Source organism: Chelonoidis abingdonii, chromosome 19 (genome assembly GCF_003597395.2).
Source record: "Chelonoidis abingdonii isolate Lonesome George chromosome 19, CheloAbing_2.0, whole genome shotgun sequence".
Lineage (NCBI taxonomy): Eukaryota > Metazoa > Chordata > Testudines > Testudinidae > Chelonoidis > Chelonoidis abingdonii.
In genome coordinates, this window is record NC_133787.1 from 37005243 (window position 1) to 37028869 (window position 23627).

At 49.0% G+C, this 23627-nt stretch overlaps 1 protein-coding gene and 1 long non-coding RNA gene across 2 annotated transcripts in view; both read right to left on the reverse strand.

Moving 5' to 3' along the window:
• LOC116832769 (meckelin-like) overlaps nucleotides 1–5372 on the reverse strand; it is a 32808-nt gene extending 27436 nt beyond the window's left edge. Inside the window, exons 1-5 of the mRNA XM_032793773.2 lie at nucleotides 4881–5372; nucleotides 4237–4301; nucleotides 3178–3243; nucleotides 1536–1636; nucleotides 685–799 (exon numbers count right to left, since the gene is read on the reverse strand). Of these exons, the coding sequence (XP_032649664.2) occupies nucleotides 685–799; nucleotides 1536–1636; nucleotides 3178–3243; nucleotides 4237–4301; nucleotides 4881–5127 (594 nt within the window). The 5' untranslated portion in view covers nucleotides 5128–5372. The remainder of the gene's footprint in view (nucleotides 1–684; nucleotides 800–1535; nucleotides 1637–3177; nucleotides 3244–4236; nucleotides 4302–4880) is intronic.
• Nucleotides 5373–14048: 8676 nt separating this feature from the next.
• On the reverse strand, nucleotides 14049–16033 carry LOC142047927 (uncharacterized). Its single transcript, XR_012657244.1, has 3 exons — nucleotides 15680–16033; nucleotides 14599–14725; nucleotides 14049–14096 (listed from the first exon to the last, which is right to left on the reverse strand). It is a non-coding gene; the product is annotated as an uncharacterized LOC142047927 (long non-coding RNA).
• Between the last annotated feature and the right edge of the window lie 7594 nt (nucleotides 16034–23627).

A 23627-nucleotide genomic window follows, 5' to 3' on the forward strand; every position in this document is an offset into this window, starting at 1 on the left:
TGGCCACTCACAGGTCGGGGTGCTCGCCGCTCCCACGGTTTCCGGGGGACCCCTAGTGCACCAGCCCTTCTTGAGGTCACCACCTCTCTGCCAGGGTCAGCTGCAGACTCCTCCGCCCTGGGACCCGCTCGCTGCAATCCCCGGGGACCCTGTTCCTACAAAGTCCTTCTCACTGGGCACACACTCCCAGGTGTTAATCACCCCTTCGTTTTACTGCTCCCAGTCACTTATGTAGGAAGCGCCGTCCACGGGTGCATATCTCCGACCGCTGCCACCAGTTGTCACGGAGTCTGGGAGTTCCAGCCCTGCACCCCTCTTCCTGGGACCCACATTGACTTTATCCAGCCCAGTACAGCCAGTAAAACAGAAGGTTTATTGGACAACAGGAACACAGGTTACAGCAGAGCTTGCAGGCACAGTCAGGACCCCTCCACTGAGTCCTTCTGGGGGTTCAGGGTGCTTGGATCCCAGCTAGGATACCCTGAATTCCGCCCCACAGCCCCAAACCCAAACTGTCCTGCCTTTCCTCCTCCGGCCGAATCCCTTGTTCCCTTCTCCTCCGCCCAGGTGCTCCCCCCTCCCCCCTGCCGGGTCCGGTTACAGCCTCAGCACCTGTCCGTCACCTAAAGACATCCCCTGCTCTCCCATTCCCCATGCAGACAGCCCCTACTCCATCACACATACACATGGCTCTGCAGGTCTGTCTGTGCAACAGCCGTGATTTATCTTGGCGTTCTTCCCAAAGGAGAGCAGAGGCAGCCCTGTGTTGCTATAAAACAGCTTTGGAAGGTTCTGGCTTCTGAAAAGAAAATCAAATCACATTTCTCCATGAGATAAATAAATGAATATAAACAGTGATAATCTAAACATCCCTGGTGTCTCCCAAGCAGTCTGGATAATCAGGAGTCTGCTGGTTTTTAAATGACCTGGAGCAAAGCTCTATTGGGTCCCATCCTGTCCATTTCCCTGCCAATATAGGACTGTCCCCTACAGGACTTTCACTCAGGCTTTGTCTAAACCTTCACCTCTAGGCCACCTTTTTGCATCTAGATGATGCCAGGAGAGACCAAGATTTGTTACCTTCTGATTGCTGTTCAGTGAGTGAACTGATCTTATTCCCCCGCACTCACATGCAAGGCCATAGTGCCAGTGATGATCTGGACACCTCATTGTCAATTTTGCAGCAAAGACACCTGCTGAAAAAGTCATGAAGACTGAACTACCTCTTCTGCCTGAGCGGTGGGACCTTCTAGGTTAATGGGAGCAGGGGAGAGTAAAGTAATAGGAGAGGAGCCTCCATTGCCCATTTTGGCCAAAGCAAAAATCCCATGCATGGATGGCACAAGGATCAATTTATTCCAGGATCACGCTAGGTAAGGATGCTATTGCATATTCTCTGCATGATCAAGCCATGATTTTGCTGCTCTCCTGCTGTAGCCAGACAGCTTCGGCCTCCAGCGCCGTCAGCCTGACACTCAATTCACTTCCAGAAATAGCAGCTTGTCACCCAGTTCTGCAGGCACAGTGGGACTCACTTCGCCTTTGCATACAGGTCGTAGGCCCAGGTTTCCAAGGAGAAGGCGTTCAGAACGACTGTGTTGGTCAGGAGCTCGCAGGCAGTCAGGTTGCAAGAGTTCTAGGGAGAGCGCAAATAAGGCAGGGTTGGAGCAAGAGAACAACATGTGAGTTATCCCCGTACAATCCCTAGTGCGGGCACGGTTACAGCTCATTCCCCTTCCCCTACAGAAATAGCTATACCAGCCTGGGCACCTTTACACCTGTAGAGCTCAAGCAATATAACTCTTTTGGGGAGACAAGGCCTTAACCTGCAGTTTCAGTCTAGGTGGCTTTGCTTTTAAATTAACAACATAAGAACAGCCATACTGGGTCAGACCAAAGGTCCATCTAGCCCAGTAGCCTGTCTGCCGATAGTGGCCAATTCCAGGTGCTTCAGAGGGAATGAACAGAACAAGTAATCATCAAAGTGATCATCCCCTGTCGCCCATTCCCAGCTTCTGGCAAACAGAGGCTAGGGACACCATCCCTGCCCACTCTGGCTAATAGCCATTGATGGACTCCATGAACTTATATATTCTTTTTTGAACCTGTACGTCTTGGCTTTCAACACATCCTCTGGCAAAGAGTTCTACAGGTTGACTGTGCATTATGTGAAGAAATACTTCCTTTTGTTTGTTTTAAACCTGCTCCTCTTAATTTCATTGGTGACCCCTATTCTTGTGTTATGAGAAGACGTAAACACCACTTCCTTATTTACTTTCTCCACAGCAATCATGATTTTATACATCTCGATCATATCCCCCTTAGTCGTCTCTTTTCCAAGCTGAAAGGTCCCAGTCTTATGAATCTCTCCTCATACAGCAGCCATTCCGTATCCCTAATCATTTTTGTTGCCCTTTTCTGAACTTTTTCCAATTCCACTATATCTTTTTTGAGATAGGGTGACCACATCTGCACGCAGTATTCATGGTGTGGGTGTACCCTGGATTTACATAGAGGCAACATGATATTTTCTGTCTTATTATCTATCCCTTTCCTAATGATGCCCAACATTCTGTTTGCTTTTTGACTGCCATGGCACATTGAGTGGATGTTTTCAGAGAACTATCCACAGCGACTCCAAGATCTCTTTCTTGAGTGGGAACAGCTCATTTAGACCCCATCATTTTATACATACAGTTGGGATTATGTTTTCCAATGTGCACAAAGACAGACAGACAAAAAAAGAAAATCTCTGTGGGAGAAAGCGGAGTGCACCTGTTCGTCTGAGTGCCTCCATCTTGAATCCGTTCAATCCCAGCCCGCCCCCTCTGCACGCAGACTTCCTACATGCAAAAGACAGAGCGTGGACAATAGCACCATCGCTACAAACACTGTGTCAGGAAAGTCTATAGCCCGTCCCTCTAGTATGTGAGTGCTCACAACATTTACCCTCCAAACACACTGTGAGGCAGGGTTGTTATTCCCATTTTACAGGGAGCAAAATAAGGCACAGAGCAACTAAGTGATTTGCCCGAAGTCAAACAGGAAGCCTGTGGCAAAGCAGGTAACTGAAGCCCAGGTGTCCTGAGTCCCACGCTAGCTCCCTAACCGCTAGATCATCCTTCCTCGCTAAAGGGAGAGGAAACAGCCCAAAAGGGTAGCAGCAACATTACTTACATTACAAGCCAGAAAACTGCTATCAAGGAAGGTGGCCTCCCAGAGCGAGGCAGACTGCCAGGAACTCTGCATGGAAGAGAACATTCTGGCTGCAGAAGGGTCTTGGTAACACTGAGGGCCTGTCTACATGGCAGTCAGAGCTGTGACATGTTGGTAGCATGCACAAGCCAGCTTTGGTCTAGCTCAGAGGTGGTCAAACTACGGCCCGTGGGCTGGACCATCCTGACCGGCCCTTGAGCTCCTGGCCAGAGAGGCTAGCCCCTGACCCTTCCCCTGCTGTCTCCCCTGCCCCGCAGCCTCAGCTTGCTGTGCCGCCAGCCTTCTGGGAGCGGGGGCTGCAAGCTCCTGCTGGGAAGCACAGCAGCATGGCTGGCTCCAGCCAGACGGCACAGTTGCTAGTCCTGCTGCTCTGAGTGGCATGGTAAGGGGGCGGGAAGCAGGGGGGTTGGATAAGGGGCAGGGAGTCCCGGGGGGTGGTCAGGAGACAGGGGGGTTGGATAGGTGTGGGAGTCCCAGGGGGCCTGTCAGGGTGCAGGGATGTGGATAGGGGTTGGGGTGGTCAGGGGATGGGGGGTGTGGATAGGCATGGGGCCCCGGGATGAGGCAGTCAGGGGACAAGGAGTGGGGGGGTTGGATGGGTCGGGGGTTCTGAGGGGGGCAGCTGGGGACAGGAAGTGGGAGGGGGCTGATAAGGGGCAGGAACCAGGCTGTTTGGGGAGGCACAGCCTTCCCTACCCGGCCCTTCATACAGTTTCACAACCCCGATGTGGCCCTCAGGCCAAAATGTTTGCCCACCCCTGGTCTAGCTAGATCGAATAATAGCGGAGAAGCAACAGCAGCAGCACAGGGGCAGCAGAGGGTAGCCACTGGAGCACCTGCCTGGGTTCCTGGGTGGGGCCCCACAGCCAGTGCTGACTCCGGCTGCCATGGCTTCACTGCAATTGTTACTGGAGCTAGCTAGGGCCAATATATCATCTACATTTACTGCACATCTCTGATTGCAGCATAGGCAAACCAAGACAGGGAGAAGGGTAGGTTAGAATCGTGATTTGCACCTACACAAGAATTGCACTCCGCCGCCTGGCCTGTCACGTTCCGGCTGTCAGCACAGACACATCGCAGGCCTGGAAAACAGAGGAGCGTCAGCAGCTGCAGAAGACAGGAGCTGGAGTTGCCAGGTTACCATGTGATCAGCTCTGGGAGCACCCAAAGTTGTCTAAAGCATCCAAAGTTGAAGCCTGACCCTGCTCAGGTCTTCACTGTGGTAGGCCACACATAGCCAGAGCAAGTATGGGAGTCACTGGAGATGTGGGGAACTCTGCCAGTGATTTCACGCCACTCCAACATGCAGCCTCCAGCTGGTAGAGTAAATACAGAAGAGACCAAGGAGCCCTGGACTGGGCTGTCTTCATTTCCTTTGTGATTGAAGCTCCTGCAGTAACGCATGGCAGAAACGCATAGCCAGGGGTACAGACAGGCTTTCCATTGTGCATGTGGTTTTTAAAGCAGACAGGCTCAAGTCACTACATTTGGATTTAGGTTTCAAAACACCCTCCCCAGTTTGACAGGTCAGTGGTTTGGCCCATTACAGAGCTGTGGGCCAGCTGCAAAATTCAGCTCCAAAGTTCTGGGGTGTTTGGCTCAGGGCCACCCTTAAAATCAAATCAGTTTTCAAGCATTCGGCATAGCCAGCTCCCACTCACCTGTAGGGCTTTTCACCAGGGGCTCCCCACACGGGCTGCACTGAAACACCTGGGTGTCAAGGAACTGGCTGGAGCCACAGTTCCCTGGTGGGGTGGTGCTGATCTCTGTTTGGGCAGAGCAGCAAAGAGGGTAAAGCAGCCTGCTAAAAAGCGAGACATTTTTACTGAGCTCCAGCGGACGTCTGCTGAGCTTCCTTCCAAAGCCCTTCGCCTCTTGCTGCCTATATGTGTCGATAACAGCATCCATGGTTACCAGCACTGGCCACTTGTGTTACACAACAGAAAACCTGCTTCATTCAGCGTGTGTCTGGGGTAACTGAAAACACAACTGAGACTTCCCTCTTCAGTGAGTGCAGACTTGGGGACAGGAGGTTGAGAGCTGGAACTACCAACTCAAGAACAATCAGATCTTTGAGTCAGGGAGGCAAGCAAACAGCAGCAGTGCAACTTGCACAGTTAAACAAGCATGCAACTAACACAACACCCTGGCACTAGGTGCCTGGGACAGATACACAATGCAACAGCTGACTGCTATTGTAAGGTTCCTATCAGGGAGGGGTTGTTGGGTTTTTTTTTGTTTGTTTTTTTGTTTTTTGTTTTTACACAGGAAATGGTTTTAGTAAAATGGCAAATGTAAAATCTGTATCGACCTTGCCCCTTCCTTAGAATCTTGCATTTGCTTGTAATGGAGAGGAAAAGAATATTTCCTCTCTAAACGGTCTGTTCTCCGGCTTTAACCACCCAGCTACTTCACAGTAATGTTAAGATGAGTTCCTGTCTGCATCCTGTAGAACTTGCCTATACCGGTATTGCCCTGGCCTCTTCTCATAGACTCATAGGTCAGAAGGGACCAATATGATCATCTAGTCTGACCTCCTGCACAAAGCAGGCCACAGAACCCTACCCCATAACACTGTTATAACAACCCTAACACATAACTGAGTTATTGAAGTCCTCAAAATTGTGGTTTGAAGATCTCAATCTGCAAGAACCACCAGCAAGTGACCATGCCCCACGCTGCAGAGGAAGGAGCGAAAACCTCAGGGCCCCTGCCAATCCGCCCGGAGGAAAATTCTTCCCGACCCCAAATATGGCGATCAGCTAAACCCTGAGCATGTGGCAGACTCCCAGCCAGCACCCAGGAAAAGAATTCTCTGCAGTAACTCAGAAATAATCAGCAATCCATCCAACATCCCCTCACAGACCATTGAGCAGACTTATCTGCTGATAATCCAAGATCAATTGCCCAAATTAAACTATCCCATCATATCATCCCTCCATATACTTATCAAGCTTAGTCTTAAAGCCAGATAAGTCTTTTGCCCCCACTACTTCCCTCGGAAGGCTGTTCCAGAACTTCACTCCCCTAATGGTTAGAAACCTTCGTCTAATTTCAAGTCTAAACTTCCTAATATCCAGTTTGTACCCATTTGTCCTTGTGCCTACATTAGTACTAAGCTTAAATAATTCCTCTCCCTCCCTAACGTTAATCCCCCTGATATATTTATATAGAGCAAGCATATCCCCCCGCAGCCTTCTTTTGGCCAGGCTAAACAAGCCAAGCTCTTTGAGTCTCCTTTCATAAGGCAGGTTTTCCATTCCTCGGATCATCCTAGTAGCCCGTCTCTGAACCTGTTCCAGTTTGAATTCATCCTTCTTAAACATGGGACACCAGAACTGCACACAATATTCCAGGTGGGGTCTCACCAGCGCCTTATATAACGGTACTAACACCTCCTTATCCTTGCTGGAAATACCTCGCCTGATGCACCCTAAAACCGCATTTGCTTTTTTAACGGCCATATCGCATTGGCGGCTCATAGACATCCTGCTATCAACCAATACCCCAAGGTCCTTCTCCTCCTCTGTTGCTTCCAACTGATGCGTCCCCAATGTATATCTAAAATTCTTATTATTAATCCCTAAGTGCATGACCTTGCACTTTTCACTATTATATTTCATCCTATTACTATTACTCCAGTTTACAAGGTGGTCCAGATCTTCCTGTATAGTATCCCGGTCCTTCTCCGTGTTAGCAATACCCCCCAGCTTTGTGTCATCCGCAAACTTTATTAGCACATTCCCGCTCTTTGTGCCAAGGTCAGTAATAAAAAGGTTAAATAAGATCGGTCCCAAAACCGATCCTTGAGGGACTCCACTAGTAACCTCCTTCCAGCCTGACAGTTCACCCTTCAGTACGACCCGCTGGAGTCTCCCCTTTAACCAGTTCCTTATCCACCTTACAACTTTCATATCATCCCCATCTTTTCCAATTTAACTAACAGTTCCCCATGTGGAACCGTGTCAAACGCCTTACTGAAATCGAGGTAAATTAGATCTACCGCATTTCCTTTGTCTAAGTAATCTGTCCGTCACCTTCTCAAAGAAGGAGATCAGGTTGGTTTGGCACGATCTACCTTTAGTAAATCCATGTTGCAATTCGTCCCAATTACCATTGACCTCAATGTCCTTAACTACTTTCTCCTTTAAAATTTTTTCCAAGACCTTACATACTACAGACGTCAAGCTAACAGGCCTATAGTTACCCGGATCACTTTTTTTCCCTTTCTTGAAGATAGGAACTACGTTAGCAATTCTCCAGTCGTACGGTACAACCCCTGAGTTTACCGATTGATTAAAAATTCTCGCTAACGGGCTCGCAATTTCATGCGCCAGTTCCTTTAATATCCTTGGATGGAGATTGTCCGGGCCCTCGATTTTGTCCCATTAAGCTGTTCAAGTTTGGCCTCTACCTCAGATGCGGTAATATCCACCTCCATATCCTCATTCCCGTTTATCATCCCTCCATCATCCCTAAACTCCTCACTAGTCTTATTAAAGACTGAGGCAAAGTACTTATTTAGATATTGGGCCATGCCTAGGTTATCCTTAACCTCCATTCCATCCTCAGTGTATAGCGGCCCCACTTCTTCTTTCTTTGTTTTCTTCTTATTTATGTGGCTGTAGAACCTTTTACTATTGGTTTTAATTCCCTTTGCAAGGTCCAGTTCTACATGGCTTTTAGCCTTCCTCACTTTATCCCTACATGTTCTGACCTCACTAAGGTAGCTTCCCTTGCTAATCCCGCCTTTCTTCCACTCCCTGTAAGCTTTCTGCTTTTTCCTAATCCCCTCTCTGAGATGCTTGCTCATCCAGCTTGGCCTACAACTCCTGCCCATGTTTTTTTTCCCTTTCTTGGGATGCAGGCTTCCGACAGTTTCCGCAGCTGCGACTTAAAGTAATTCCAGGCCTCCTCCGCATTTAAATCCACAAGTTCCTCCGTCCAATCCACTTCCCTAACTAATTTCCTTAACTCTTTAAAATTAGCCCTTGAGAAGTCAAAACCCCTAATCCCAGATCTACGTTTGTTTATCCTTCCATCTAGTTTGAACTGAATCAGCTCATGATCACTCGAACCAAGGTTGTCCCCTACCACCATTTCTTCTACGAGGTCCTCACTGCTCACCAAAACCAATCTAAAATGGCATCCCCTCTTGTCGGTACTTCAACTACTTGGTGAAGAAATCCATCCGCTATCACATCCAGAAAAATCTGACCCCTATTATTCTTGCAAGCACTTGTCCTCCAGTCTATATCTGGGAAGTTGAAGTCTCCCATGATCACACATTTCCCCTTAGTGTTTACTTCATTAAAGACATTAAAGAGGTCTCTATCCATATCCAAATCAGATCCCGGCGGTCTGTAGCACACCCCAAGCACTATCTCAGGGGAGCTCTAGTAGCTTTTTTACCCAGTGTGATTTTTGCCCAGACAGACTCTGTCTTATCCATTCCATCACTTCTTATTTCATTACAGTTAACCTCACATTGATGTACAATGCTACTCCACCACCTTTGCCTTTCTTCCTGTCTTTTCTAAACAGCACATAGCCTTCAATACCTGTACTCCAGTCATGAGTACTATTCCACCAGGTTTCTGTTATCCCTATAATATCCGGTTTCACTTCCTGCACCAGTAGCTCCAGTTCCTCCATCTTGTTACCTAGGCTCCTCGCATTAGTGTACAGACATTTTAATTTTTGGCGTTTGGCGTCAGTGACATTCTTTACCCCGTTGTGCACAGACCTTCTACCACCAGCATCACCTGTTAGTCTAGTTTCTACTCCGCTTTTCCTCCTTGGGTCAATTCTTCGGTCCACAAGCGTATCCCCTCTCACTTTGTTTACTTCCCTCTCCAGGTTAAATTCTGGCGTGGAGATCTCCTGGACATCTCCCAACCATCTCCCCCAACTTCCTAGTTTAAAGCTCTCTTAATGAGGTCGGCGAGCCTCCATCCTAGAAGTCTATTTCCCTCCTTACTTAGGTGAAGTCCATCCCGAGAGAACAGTCGTCTGTCCGTAAATGCTTCCCAATGACCGTACATCCCAAAGCCCTCCTTATAGCACCACTGCCTGAGCCATCTGTTAATCGTCATAATCTTGTCACTCCTTCGTCGCCCTCTCTAGGAACCGCAGAATCCCACTGAAGATCACCTGAGCCTCGATTTCCTTGAGCGTCTTCCCCAGTGGCATAGTCCTCCTTGATACAGTCCAGCGAGTAACTAGCCGTATCATTCGTTCCCACATGAAGGACAATCAACGGATTCTTTCCCGCTCCCGCTAGGATCCTTTTCAGCCTCAGGTCCACATCCTGTATCTTAGCACCCCGGCAGACAGCACACCCTTCTGTTCTCCCGATCAGGTCTAGTTACAGGCCTGTCTATTCTTCTCAGTAAGGAGTCTCCAATCACGTAGACTTGCCTTTTCCTGGTGACAGTGTGATTCTCCGGTCTATCCCCTGCACCCGCTGGCCGCAAGTCCTCTCGATTCGTATTCGCCCTTGCAATCCTCCTGGGGCTCATACTTGTGTCGCCTCCATTGACTCCCCCTCCTTCTGCAGGACTAGCTGCTCGTCTCTTTTTCCTTGCCTCTCTCCTTCAGCGAGCACCTGCTGTGCTCCATCTTCATTTTCCAACTCAGCAAACCTGTTCCTGAGTTCTATTTCTCTCCGTCGCTGGCCCGTCTTTTCCTCTGCCTGGTTCTCCTAGTCACATGCTTCCACCGTCCACTTTCCTCACCCAGCAGCCCCTCCTCAGAATTCTTTGGTCCTGCTTCCATCTGCACGTCTGAGCTTATCCCCTGTGCCTCATCATGTCTGTGTTCCATCATCTGCTCAAACCCCTTCTAAACTCAGCCAGAGTTTCCACCTGCATCTCCAGTCCTCTTATCTTTTCTTCCAGCAGCTCTATCAGGCGGCACTTCATGCAGACAAAACTCCTTTCAGGTGCCCCCTCCAGGACCATGTACATGCCACAGCTTCCACATCCGGTCATCCTCAGTGTGTCTCTCACTGCTGCCTCTGTCTCAGTCATGGCCTTCCAACTCTGTGCCTGGCAGTCCACGCCACACACCGCACCACAGGCCCCAACAAGCACTGGCTGCTGGCTGGACCCCTGCCCCTCCCTTTCTGGCTTGTTGGTTCTCCGCCTTGGTCTCCCCTGCAACCTCCCCCTGGAAACTCCCCACTGAAACTCCCCTGTTAGCAGCTCTGTAGGTACTTTAGGCCGGCCTGCCATGTGCAGGCAGGGAGAGGAGAAAGAAAAACGAATCCTGTGTATCCTGTGTACACCCATAACCGAGCCTGATCACCTCGAAGCCTCTCTCTCAGCTCACGTGTTTCAAACAGGGTTTCTACATTTGCCGGTCGTTATGAGTTGGTTTGTATTTGTAAGTATCAGTTATTACTAAATGCTGCATCTTTGTTTATAAATATCGTTAATACATATTTTAGTCATTGTGTGTTTTAAGTTTTATTAACTCTATTAGCTAATCATACGCTGCTCCCCTACCCCTTGTAACTATCCTCAATAAAACTTTAAATTGATTAATTTTAGTTGTGTGTGTGTCTGTAGTTTGCATCGTGGCCCATACTCTCCTTGCATCCCTTACCAATACAGTCCATTGCCACGTGCAGCCTGGTAAATAACAGGCCTGCATTTCCTTTCGCCCCTGCGAATATGTGGCAATTTACAGGTAAGAGGGTTATGTTTATGATTCCTATCTGTAGGAAGGAATGTTTGAGCTGGAAGTCAGAGAAAGTTGGGGGTGAGAAGGATATGGGGTATTCAGCTTGAGAATGGGACAGTTGCCTCTTTAAGAAGCCTGCCAGTCTTCAGAAACAGCAGCCAGTTTGTTCTCACAGCTGCAGCAGCTTGTAACAGAGGAGGGACACACATTGTACTCTCTCCTGGAGACTTTACTTTTATTCTTTCTTGTTTTTATTAACCTAAACCTAATCCAGGTCAGATGCGAAGGAGAGTACATATTCTGCTCTATGTGTATCAAATCATGAGTGGAGAGGCAGGCGACAGTAGTGGAAGTGGAGCTTAAATAATAGGGAAACAGGACAGTAATGCAGAGAGGCCAGACAAAGAAAGAGAGAAATGCAGAGTGTTACCAAGAGACAGTGAAGGATCAGGAATAAACTCACTGATTCAGACTTGTTCAGAAGTACTCCGCCTTTATTCATCTATTTCATGAAGCAATAGCATTTACTATATTAACACGTCCTCCATGACACTCTTAAATATGAAACATTTACAATCTAGGGAGATCGAGACCACATCTGCCTGGAAAGATTCTTTCCCTTGAAACCTCCCTTAGTTTTCAGCTGGACTCTCTCAGCCTCGCTGACTGAAGGTAGGCTTATGGCCAGTTTAGTATATAAGGGTCCCGAAGCCTCTCTCTTTACCAGATGCTGGGCCAAATCCATCCCTGCCATAACTCTGAATGAAGCTGGTGGCATGGTGACAGATGGATAGCTGGCCCATTTAATTTAGTGTTGTCAATGCTGAATCAAATGAGGCACATTTGACGAGGTCCTGCATTTGCCCAGTGCTGGAACTTCAGTACATAGACATGCAATCCCTTCAGCTGACACGTGGTGGGGCTACAAACCTTTTAATATAGGACTGCTGCACCAACGAGCTGATTAAAAGAGCAGCTCCGCTATCCTGGCCTCTGCCAGTACATTGGCCAGCAGCAAGATAGTGCTGTAGATACTGATTTTGCAGTTCAATATTTACATCTTTGTGCTGTGCAAGTATTTTGCCAACAGGACACTCATAAAAAGACTATCAGTGAAATAAAGGTGATGCTGCTAACTCTCGGACATTGCTGTCGGGGCTCGCTGGAGGCCTACAGAGTCACTCCCACCCTCACCCCAAACCTCAGTATAAGCAGAATTTCTCAAAAACTCTAAAGAAAGGAAGTGTAGTCCAGCGCACAGGATACCCAAACAGGAGTGCTGTGTTCCACTTGACTAATAAACCCTACTCTGTTTTGAAAAGGCTGTTTGGGGGAACTGCAAACACTGGCTGGGTACATTAGTCCCTGAAGAGTGGGCAAGTCTCTGCCAGGAGTCTATTCCAGCTGGACACACCAAACAGAGCTCAGGGTGTGAAGCAGGAGCGCTGGAGCTCAAGAGCTCAGCCTAGGAGGAGGTGAGGCTGCAGAGCCTACCCTGAAATTAGAGTGGGACTCCTTGGGCGTCTGCACATGGCAGGAGTTCCTCCAAGAGACTGTTTACAAGCTGGTGTGTGTGTGGCACAGATCCTGTGGATCTGTGATACCGCCCACCCCCAACCTTCAACTATTTTCAGTAGCCATGGCACAGAATCAACCCCATGGACACAAACAGCCCTGAACATTGGTGGATTTGTTATTTGTGACTTCACCACTCATGGTCTCCATTGTGCTAGGTGATGTATACTGAGAGATCCAACAAATCCCTCCTCAGCAGGCTGACAGTCTAACCAGGCAAGACAAATGATGAGAGAAAAGAAATACAGATGAGAAACTGAGGCACCGAGAGACAAAGTGACTTGCCCAAAGTCACACAAGTTATGTCTATGCAGCGAGAAGAAACTTTCATTAGCAAGTCACAGAGCCTGGGGCTCCAGCCTGAGCCCAAACAGCGAGAGTAGATTTAAAGGCAAGGGCAAGTGAGAGGCTGGTCTGAGGGACAAGCTCTGAAGGGGTTGGCTCCAAAGTTCTCCATAAGGTGCTCCAAAATTTGTAAGCTGGTTTTCCTCTTCCCGTCCCCTTGCTTTGGGGCTTGATGGATTTGTTTGGTTGGGACCAGGCTTTGCCTGAGCCCAGCCCTGCAGAGGCCTTTACGCAACAAAAAGCAGAATTACAAACAATTTGAACAACTAACACCCAGCATCCCCACATTCCTTCCACCCCCCGCTTAGGCAGACATATCCGTGGTGGCAGTGCTGGGCTCCAGCTGGCTGCTCAGATTGGCTTTGCTAACAATCTTTTGGCAGTATGCGTACGTGGTTTCTTGATCCACTCTGTAGCGTTGTGATGGGGTCTGAATAACATAACGTAGCATCTCTGGAAAAACAGAAAGGCCAGGCTGCTGTAGGAAGACAGCAGGATAGACACGACAGCCATCATATCAACTATTTGCTCCTTTCCCGACTCCAGAGCTGGCATCACGGAGAGCCAGACAGAAAAGAAAGTCACCATCATTAAGGAGATGCCTTGGGAGTCGCTGAAAATCTTAGGCAGGGAGTAGGTTTTGATGGCAGCTGTGAAGCAGCAGAAGGCCAGGACACAGATACCCGGTGCTGAAGGAGAAGCCGATGCCTGTTTTGCTGAAGCACTCAATGATCAGGTAGTCTGCCTTCCTGGGGTATGAACGCCTGACCCCAGGAGGGTCAAGGAGGAGCCACAGAAAGATGATGCACTGCAGAGCGGGGAGGACACCAAGAACAATCAGATAAAGGCTGGTCTGCAGCTTTGTCGGTCTTCCCATGAGAGTGGCGAAGGCAGCCAGAATCTGGATGCATTTGGCTAGGATGCTGGCAAGGCAGAGCGTGAAGCTCACCCCGAAGGCCAGCTGGCAAAGTTTGCACTTCCAACCTGTTGGCTCCCCAACAAAGAGGAACACATTGGCAAAGGAGCCCAGCAGGCTGGCCAAGTGGCAGTAAAATATGGGGCCCCCGGCAGCTTTGCCAATAGGTGTGTCTATGTGCTTCGCATGCAATGCCACGACAGAAGCAGTGAGAGCCATCCCCACTAACGTTAGCATGATCAGCACGACGCTGGTGGGCTCGGACCAGAACAGGCATACCACGGCTTTCTTCCAGCGGGAGACCTGGCCCCTTGAGACCACTCATCCTGGGGACAAGACCAGCAGCTCTCCAAGGCTGGAATGCAAAATGACAAGCTCTGAGGAGTCATGTTTTCCATGCACTACAATTACTGCCACTTATGCTCACTCCCTGGGAGTCCCATGCCCCATCATCCTTCCAGCTAGAAGGAATTTTCCCTGCACCCTGGCGGGGTAGCCCTAGAACAAAGGCTCAGAGAGCCTCCTAGTTTTAAAAGTCTTGACGTCCATATTTAAACATCTAGATCAGTGGCCTGAGCTACTGAAAACTGCTGAGTCCCCAGCAACTCTCATTCACTTCAGGTGCACCAAGACAGTTGTGCAGTGCAGTGGGAGAAAAACCACCTTCCAGACCCCCCAGAGAGGATCAGCTTGCACCCTGGAGCATGAGATCTGATCGCCTGTGCCTGCCAGTGTTTAGAATGGCTGTAGAATTACCCAGCCCTTTCACAAGCTAGCCAACTTCTCGGCATCTGGCAGGGCTCTAGGTTGCTCCTCAGTTCAGATGGGTGCCCACTGGGCCAGCAAAATAAACTCACCTGACCCGTTGCTGTATGTCCCACGGCTGCAAACTTCACATGCATAACAGCAGTGCTGAGGCAAATCCAGGTGCAGCTTTTACATTCCCCCTTGGCCACAGCCTCGGGAGCAGTGAGAGGGCAGGATCTGCAGGTCAAACACAGACAGGGTTGTGGGCAAAGGCTACTGGGAAACAATAGAGAGGCCTAAAATCCTGTGGGGAGTTTATTGCTGCCTTGATGCAGGAGGATTTGCATCAGTGGTATCAGGAACTGCATCCAGCAGCTCCTCTGGTGGTCAGTTACCCCTTAGCCCGTCCAAGGGAGAGGTGGGACAGGTGGTTTCACTCAGAAGCAAATGCCAGAGATGGGTCAGCGTCAGGAATCAGGGTGTGCGGCAGAGCTAGTCTCTGGGCAACCAGACAAGCGCAGCTGGCCTGTAGCAGGCTGCCTGATTGGGAAGAAGAGGCAGCAGACTGGCTCTTAAGCCCAGCAGCAGTTTGGCAGCTGCTCAAAGCATTTGCCCCCAGCTGAGAACATCTGTATATGCTTGTTCCCTGCCCTGCCCTGGTCCAGCTCCTGCTCCTGACCCAGCCTTGTCGCTCTCCAGGTAACCCAGTTTTGACTCTGGGCTCCGGCCCTCTCCCTGCCCCAGGCCCCCTCACAGGGCTATATACCCAGCCACTTGATGCTGCCCATCTGAGTCAGACAATTTCCCCCACCTGCCTGCCTGGCTCCTACAATGTTCCTCCTTCCCCTCACTCCCACTGTGTGAGTGGGACCTCCCAAGGGAAGGCCCAGTTCCAGTCTCTGGATCTCGTGCAGGTCTCCTACCTCCAGTGTTTGCTTTCTGCATGATGGAAGGAGGGAGGGTGGCAAGCAGTGGCTAGGGGATGGGATGCGGAGTCAGGATGGATGAGTTCCATCACAGGCCCTGTCACTTTGGTGAAGTCACTCGAAATTCTTTAGGCTGTAAGTGTCCCTGTCTGTGAAAGGTGGCTGGGGACCCTGACCCTCTCTTCGTGAGGAACATTGAGATCCTCTTATGAAAGGCTCAAGCAATGGCCTTTATTGCCACAGGTGTGAGAGCGGCCTCACTCACCTGGATGGCTCCCCCACCCTGCAGGCCCACAGTCCTCACCACAGGGTTGTAGCTGTCGGAGGCTGCTCTCTCCACGTCTACGTCCAGCTGGGGGAGCTTCATTTCTCCATTGTCGATGACATTCCAGTAGAAGACCTCAAAGGGGTTTGGATTGGTGGGCAGGAGTGGAGAATAGTTCTCAATGAGAAACTGCTCCAACTGAAAGAGAGAGACAGAAACAAGAGCAGCTTGGACACCAGCTGCACAAACCAAACAGAGCCAGAAGACATCTGTGCGTACCAAAGATGCTACTACAAGTAGAGGGAAACACACTGGCGTGCTGCTCCCTCTAGTATTATGGGATGAAAAGAATCAATGATATTGAAGCATGTGCTTGGCCATTTAAGCCTAGTGGCATCTTTGAAACTGTTCTGGTTGAAATACAGTCACAGTGGCACAATTCGCTGGACATTCACAAATCTGGAAAAAAAAAAAAAAAAAAGAACCAACAGCCAAATTAGTTGTACTGGGGTATATTTATAACAAGCATCATCATCTGCAGTTTAGCACAGACGCTGCCATGGGGCTCAGAATCAGCCCTTTCAGTTGCTGTTCCATGGCGTGGCTAAGAAACCAGCTGTTGAAGGTGGTTTTGTAGCATGAAATGGTACCTGTTCTCTACTCAACTCAGAGCTGTTCTGTGGCTGGGATGGCGGATAATTCTGGGACAGCTCTTCTATTGCTTTAGCTAGCTTTTCCATTAACAAATCCATGACGAAGATGACATCCAGATAGGCTAAGCGGTCCAGGCACAAATGGAACATGTTAGTAGCTGGAGCTCCAAGGCAAATGTCTGGCTCATGGTAGCTTAAACATGTTGACTGGTGCAGGGTTATTGAAGTTCCTGCAGGGGTTCTCTGAGCTGGGGTTGGCTGTGCACTGGTGACGCATCTTGCTGAACAGATACCAGATGGTTGCATTTGCAGACCGGTGTGTATTCGTGTTCAGCAAACAGTCAAGAAACCCAGGAACCAGGCGAGGCCTCTGGTGCAGAGACCAGATTCCCTGGAAAAACTTTATACCCTAACCAGGCAAGTCCAAAAGTGACCCCATAGCAGCAGTGAATGATGTGTTTCTCTGTGGTATGATTTTCCTCTTGCCCTGCCCTTGACACGTAAGACAGAGCAGTTGCATTCATCACCAGTGTGACGTTTGTTTTTGAGGAGGAAATCTTATCGATCAGTTTCTGACCATCAAAGGTGTTCTGCTCTGTAAGTTTGATGCATATCTCCCCTTGGTCGCTTGTTCAAGCCCAGCAATGACATCCCAGACATCTAACTTGTACCGATGAAGGAAGCCAACCACGTTCCACTGGAAAGCTTTCAACAGTCCCAGGATGCTTGGCCAGGCGGTGCTGAAATTCAGGTTTAGCGCAGAGCGGTGGATTAGAATCTGGGAAAGATTAATTTCCACCCTAAAAAAAAAAAATCCTGTGTCAGTAGGACACTGAATTACAGCAACTTTTCAGCTTCTCAAACCGGAGGCACCATGTCTGGGAAGAGGGGAGAGCAGAAAGGAGGGCTGTGACTAACCCAGAATACACTGAAAGAGTCTAACAGTGGAGTATGATCCAGGGCTCTGTGGTGCACAGCACACTGCAGATCTGAACAGACCCAGGCTTTCCATGCTGCCATCTAGTGCTTAATTTGTAATGGAAGAGGTGCTAGAGGCTCAAGCAAAAAAAATATGTATTTTTTTACTTTCATATGCCAAGCCCACAGGTGCTGGGGCTATGAACCACCAAGCCCTGGCACAAATTAAGCCCTACCACCATCAAACTTTCCACTTCTTCTCTTGAATTTACCAGTGCTGCCCTGGAGCAGCTGAGGGCAGGTAGAGCATGCTGGGTACCACCTTGCAGACAACATCTCTCAGTGAGAGTAGAAGTCTCTCTGGCTTAAAAGGATAGGACTACAGAAATTGTTAGCTAGTTGATAATGGAAACTGCCTCTCTTGTTCTTGGCAGAGTGGCAAAAGTTATGGTGACGGGACTTGATCGGTGTGAAGTTATGGTGATTAATGGAGAGAGAGAGTGACAGAGCAGAGCAGGGCTGATCTAACAGCCATAAATCTGACAAGGTTTTTAAAGACAGCGCCATCTAGAATCACTTTCATGATTAATACTCTGGACCCCCAACCACAGGAGCACTGGGAAGTTCCTAATAGCTGTACTAGAGATGTGGTATAACTCCCCACAGCCTGGAGACAGGGCATTCATTTTATCCCACAGGAGAGGAAAGCTGGGACAAATCACTGTTCCCTGCTCTCAGACTGTAAGCAATAGAGCTGGAGTGTGCTCTGTAATTAACCTCTGGTTTTTAGCGGCTGAACATTAGAACCTGAGAACTTTATTAGTGCTCTTAAGCTAATTACAGTAAATCAGAATTAACCCTGCATAAGAGAGAAGCAGCAGTGGGTGGAAGGGGCTGTAGTAAGGTATGGTGACCAGACAGCAAGTGTGAAAAATTGGGATGGGGGTGGGGGGTAATAGGCACCTATATAAGACCCAAAAAATCAGGACTGCCCCTATAAAATCAGGACACCTGGTCACCCTACACTAAGGTTATCGGGGGGGGGGGGGAGGAGGGTATCATCCCTCCCAGCACCCGCTTGGGATGCTTTCCTTCCTCTGCCTGCTGTTAATTGGCACAGGCCATCACTCACCTGCAGCACGTTAATGAAGAGCGAGCATGCTGGCTCCATGCCTGCATAGAAGATAGTCACAATGGTTTGTGCTCCTTCCCTGTGAGCCCTGCCTATTCCGTTGAGGATCTTCTCAGAGCAGCCCAGGGGCTGCTTGCAGTACGTAACCAGCTTATACCCCAAGGAGCCAGCCCCATCTGGGTTGGCATGCTGCATGGCAAACCTGAACGCCTGGGCAAGGACGTACAGCTGGAGACTGGGAATCAAAGCAAAACAGGCTGCTGTGTAAGGCTGCATAAAATCCATGTGGCGAGCAACCTGGCAGATCTCATGGGGTGTGATCTCGTCTGGTAAATAGAGGCTTCCTAACACAGGACTCCTATGATCTCTCCTTTATAATCTTTGCTTTTTCTTTCACAGGGCTGGTGTCTCCAGGTCTTACCATCTAAGGTAGCAAATAACTTGCTTAGAGAGGAACGCTGATTCTGTACCAATCTCCCCCCCAAGGAAATTTGACATACAAGACTAGAAACACTACAGGGCCATGTCCCTGGGACGCCTTGCCCTGAGTGACTGCTGTGTATACACTGTTCAGATCCCCCCACAACCCAGCCATGCATCTTTCCCTGCCTGGAAAACCCCAGCTGGCCCATCTGTCCTCATATTGCTTACTTCCCACTACCCCACCACACGTTCCCAGCAAAGACAGAGCTGGTTAGGGAGCTCGGAGACTCCACATCGTCTTACTCAAAACTGTGCAGCCTGGTGTCGCAGACTCTGAACAGCCCCAGCACGTACAGGTCTCCTTCCCTCGCCACGAGGGGCTCTCACTCCTCTGCAGCAGCTCCAGTGGGGGCCAGTGGCAATTGCACGCCCCCCAGGGCAAGCACGGCCATCAGTTTGCAAAGCCCTAAGAGCGGCATGTTCAGCTTCTTGCTTTCAGCTGGTACCCAAGGATGGTGTGCAGGGAAAGGTCATTTATGGGAGAGAAACCACAGCATTTCAATAGAGGGCAAAGTGCAGTGAGAGACTGAACTCAACAGGCAGGCACTTCCCTCTTCCCGCTAGGCTTTTGTACTGAACACATCCCATCTTCTCCAAAGGGCTGAAAGGTCACAGGTCGCATGGGTAAGGGAAGCAGGTCAAGTTCCCACCAAAAGGAGGTAGAGTTAGGAACTACCTGTAGAAAGTCTATAACTGGATTTTACAATACCATTCTCAAGGGAAAAGACTCCTTACCCCAGCTGGTCAGACCCACCGTACTGTGAACAATTGTGTTGTGCAAAGCCAGTTTCTAGTCATGTCCTGCCAATGATACAAATACAACTACCTGAGGGGATAGCATAGCTAGACTGCAGTGCAGATGGGATCTACGCATAATTACCTGGTCCTGGGACCAAGCTAAAGTCAGACAGATCAGGGGACTATTGTACTGTGGGGGAACCGGGCCTCCTTGACAGTTCTACTGAGCACAATCGCCTGCTTTCCCCCGGGAGAACTAGGGTGACCAGACAGCAAATGTGAAAAATTGAGACGAAGTAGGGGGTAATAGGAGCCTATATAAGAAAGAGACCCAAAAATCAGGACTGTCCCTATGAAATCAGGACATCTGGTCACCCTAGAACAAACATCTCCTCCTATCTTTGCTGTACAAGAGTTCGCTCTAGCGCAAAAAGCACCTTGAATTTCCAATATCTCTTATTACTGTTGATTTGAATGAGCGGAACAGGAAAATGGACCCAGAACTTTGAAAGTTACCAAATATCTAGCTTCCCTTCTCAATTTGTGCCCCTCCCAGTATGTGCCATGGACAAAATAGAGCCAACATTAGTCTCACTTTAGAAAGTAAGGGCCCTCTATCAAATTTGTGGCTATGCATCGTCGCGCAAGTCAATTACATGGAAAAGAAGCTGGTCTCAAGTGGAAGCTCTGCTGGTGTTCAGCTGAAGTCCAATCGTCTGGCCCCATGGTCAAAGTGAGAAGCAAAATTTTAGGCAGTCAGTGTGTTTATATGTGGCTTCAGCCCTTAGCAGTATGGCCCAGGGAACGATCTAGGGCCATATTAACTGAAATCAGTGGAAAGACTCCCATCCACTTCAATGGGTTTTGAATCTTGCTTCCCGTGCCCAGGAAAGTGATACTAGGGCAGCTGCTATCTGGAAGAATCAGAGCATTTCCTATAGAAATACAGTAGCCAACAAATATTGGACTGTGCCTCCTTAAATAAACACTGACGTGTATCCAGACAGGCTTCCGAACAACTTACCAGTTCCTGTAGGAAGCCTATTGCCGGGGACTGCCCCAAAACAGAACCAGGCTCCTGGTTACAGACACCCTGTGCTGTAGACATTGGATCACTGTGTCCGTGCCACTGCCATACCATGCCTCATGTGACTTGGGGGAGTGTGTTAGGAGCTGAAAGTCACATGAGCATTGGAGTGGATTGGCTAACAGTACAGGTATATTGGAAGATAGAGCCTGCCTCTCAGACTGATCCATTTTTTTTTTTTTTTTTTTACATTGGCCATACGCAGAGTGGAAAACCAAGCTGCTTTCCACACTCATGCTGGATTACAAAGGTTTTAAGAAGATACACAGACTTTCTTATATAACATGGATTGGTTTCTGCTGTGAAGTGGTGAGTAACCAATCAGTGATCAGCAATAAAAGGCATTATCTGTCACAGTGTGAGCTCACATCTGCATTTGCCTATTTTTGAACAGTAATTGGACCATGACTAAATCTCTCCATGTAGAAAAAGTCCTATAAAATGTTTAAGCAAAGGCTGCAAGTCGATCCATTTCCCCACTCCCCCAACTGTGAAAGATATATAATGCCCTAAGGATAGTCATAAAACTGTGGCAGCTGTTTGTTATTCTCCTTATAATTATTCCCTGTCTTCCTTAACGTGAGACCACACAAATCAGTCCTAGAAATCCACAGAACACCAGGGACTCCGATTTGAAAGCAGTCTGGTCTTAAGCAACAAGGCCCTCATGACATTGTGCATAGAGCTTTGAGGCCCTGATACTGCTAAGACGTGGTCTTGTCTACGTGATGGGTACAACTACACCACAAGGTGAAGGCGTGGCTGCAGCAAGAACAGGCATACCCACACTAGCTGCAATCTCGGTCCCAGCGAGGGCTAGCTGTCTCCATACAAGCCTGCCCAGGACCCTGGCTAAACATTCGAGTTGTTAGGCCATGCTGGGTCTGCGGCGTTGCCCCTGCGCTACTGTTACTCATTGCTAGTTAATGTGGGTGTACTGCCTGCACAGCAACCAGACCTCCATATGCAGTGTGGACGTACCCTAGAAAGGGTTTGGTAGTGTAGCTAGTCCAGTAAAACCTCATTGTGGAGGTGTCACGGAGTCCCCGGGCGATGCTCTGGAACTGCTCCCCACTAAGCCAGGCAGGACTTTGGGGAGCCTCCTCTCCCTTGGAGCAGACTTGTTCAGGGCAAGAAGCTCACACGTCTTCACCTCCTGGGTCTCTCCTTGGAGCATTCAGCATCCTCTGCCCCTCCGTGGGCTTCCCACAGCGAGCCCACCCAGGCGGGGTCCTGGGGAAGCCACAGGGTTCTGCACCCCCACTTTGCAGTCAGACGTGACTCTCAGCCAGCAAAACAGAGGTTTATTCGATGACAGGAACAGGGTCTAAAACAGAGCTTGTAGATACAGCGAACCAGACCCCTCGGCCGGGTCCATTCTGGGGGGCAGTGAGCCAGACCCCTAGGTCTGCACTTCACTCCTCGTCCCCAGCAAGCTCCAGACTAACCACCCCCTCCAGCCCCTCCTCTCTGCTCAGCTCCTTTCCCGGGCCAGGAGGTCACCTGATCCCTTTGTCTCCAACACCTTCAGTTGGCACCTTTGCAGAGGAGGGGCCCAGGCCATCAGTTGCTAGGAGACAGAGTGCCAGGCATTTAGGTGCACTGGCCCTTTGCTCTGCAGCAATCACACCCTTATCCCACCACCTAGATATTTAAGAACTGCCTAGGGGACACTGAGGCACCAACACAGTATTCAGAGCAAACATTAAGAACAGTCCCAGTTCGTCACAGCTTACACTAGCAAAAGTTATTTTGCCTTTATGGCTTATTACTAGTTCCCCGAGCAAAACAATCTATAAGGAGGCAGGCTGGTTTAGTGGGTAGAGCACTGGGCTGAAATGCAGGAGATCTGGGATCTATACTAATTTGTTTCACACTAGTCACTGAACAGCCAACGAAAAGGGAGGAGACTTGGCCACTACCCACCAGTCAGGCTAGATTTGAACCAGACACCTAGAAGTGCAGAACTCCTGTTCTCATTGGAAACTGTTTTCCTCCCACCCTCTTCCCCAGGAAATATTTTATAGCCCCACCATTGAGAGACGAGGACAAGTTGCATCAGGTGTCTGGGCCCATGTGCACACACAGTGGTAGGTGGGGATGGAGATGTCTTGCAAAGGAAATCTTACGCTCGGTTTTTGTTCTATTGCATATGCACAGCATCATCTGGGAACTGATTTTACTGGGGAGGATAATTACCATTTTTACAGGCGGGAGGAGAGGTGGCTGTTGTATGGAAATAGGTTTGCAAGGCTAGTTTTGCAGATTAATCCCCACGTGGATACAGAGTTTTAAATAAGCTTCCTGGGTTAGATTTGCTAAATAGCAGGGGGAGTATGAAAGCCAAAGCCCATTATTCAAAGGAAATTCCTTTTATATCTTAACATTGAATAACTGCTTTTTAAAATATAGCAAAGTGTATTTGAGAGATCTCACAGGGGAAAAACAGGCCAATGTGTCAAAATTCTCTCTCCCAGGCTGAGTGCTGTCTTGGGGTGCTGGTCATCTCGGCTGGGGGTTACTTATCCTGACAGGAAATACAGAATTCCGTCTCCACTGTGGGATCTTCAGGCTATTCTCAAAAAGATTCAGTGCAGGGAAAAAATAAATCAGGCTTTGTTGCCTCCTCAGCTCCAGGGCAAATGCTCATGCTTTAAAAAGGTGCAACAACGTTATCGTTTGTAAAAAGTAGGTTAGCACAGGGAGAAGTGTGAAGGGGGACTGAATGGAATGAGACATGGGGAAATGCTGCAAATAATCACATGGGGAAAAGGCACTGATATTGCTACAAAAACCAAAACACTCCTCACGCTTAATATACAGTGATGTGCTAAATGTAAGGAAGTTGATTGGGAGTGGGGAGAAAGGGGGAGTTAAAGACAATTTATTCCAATCCCTCACCACAGTCCAAAACAGGAATGCATTATTTAGCCCTCT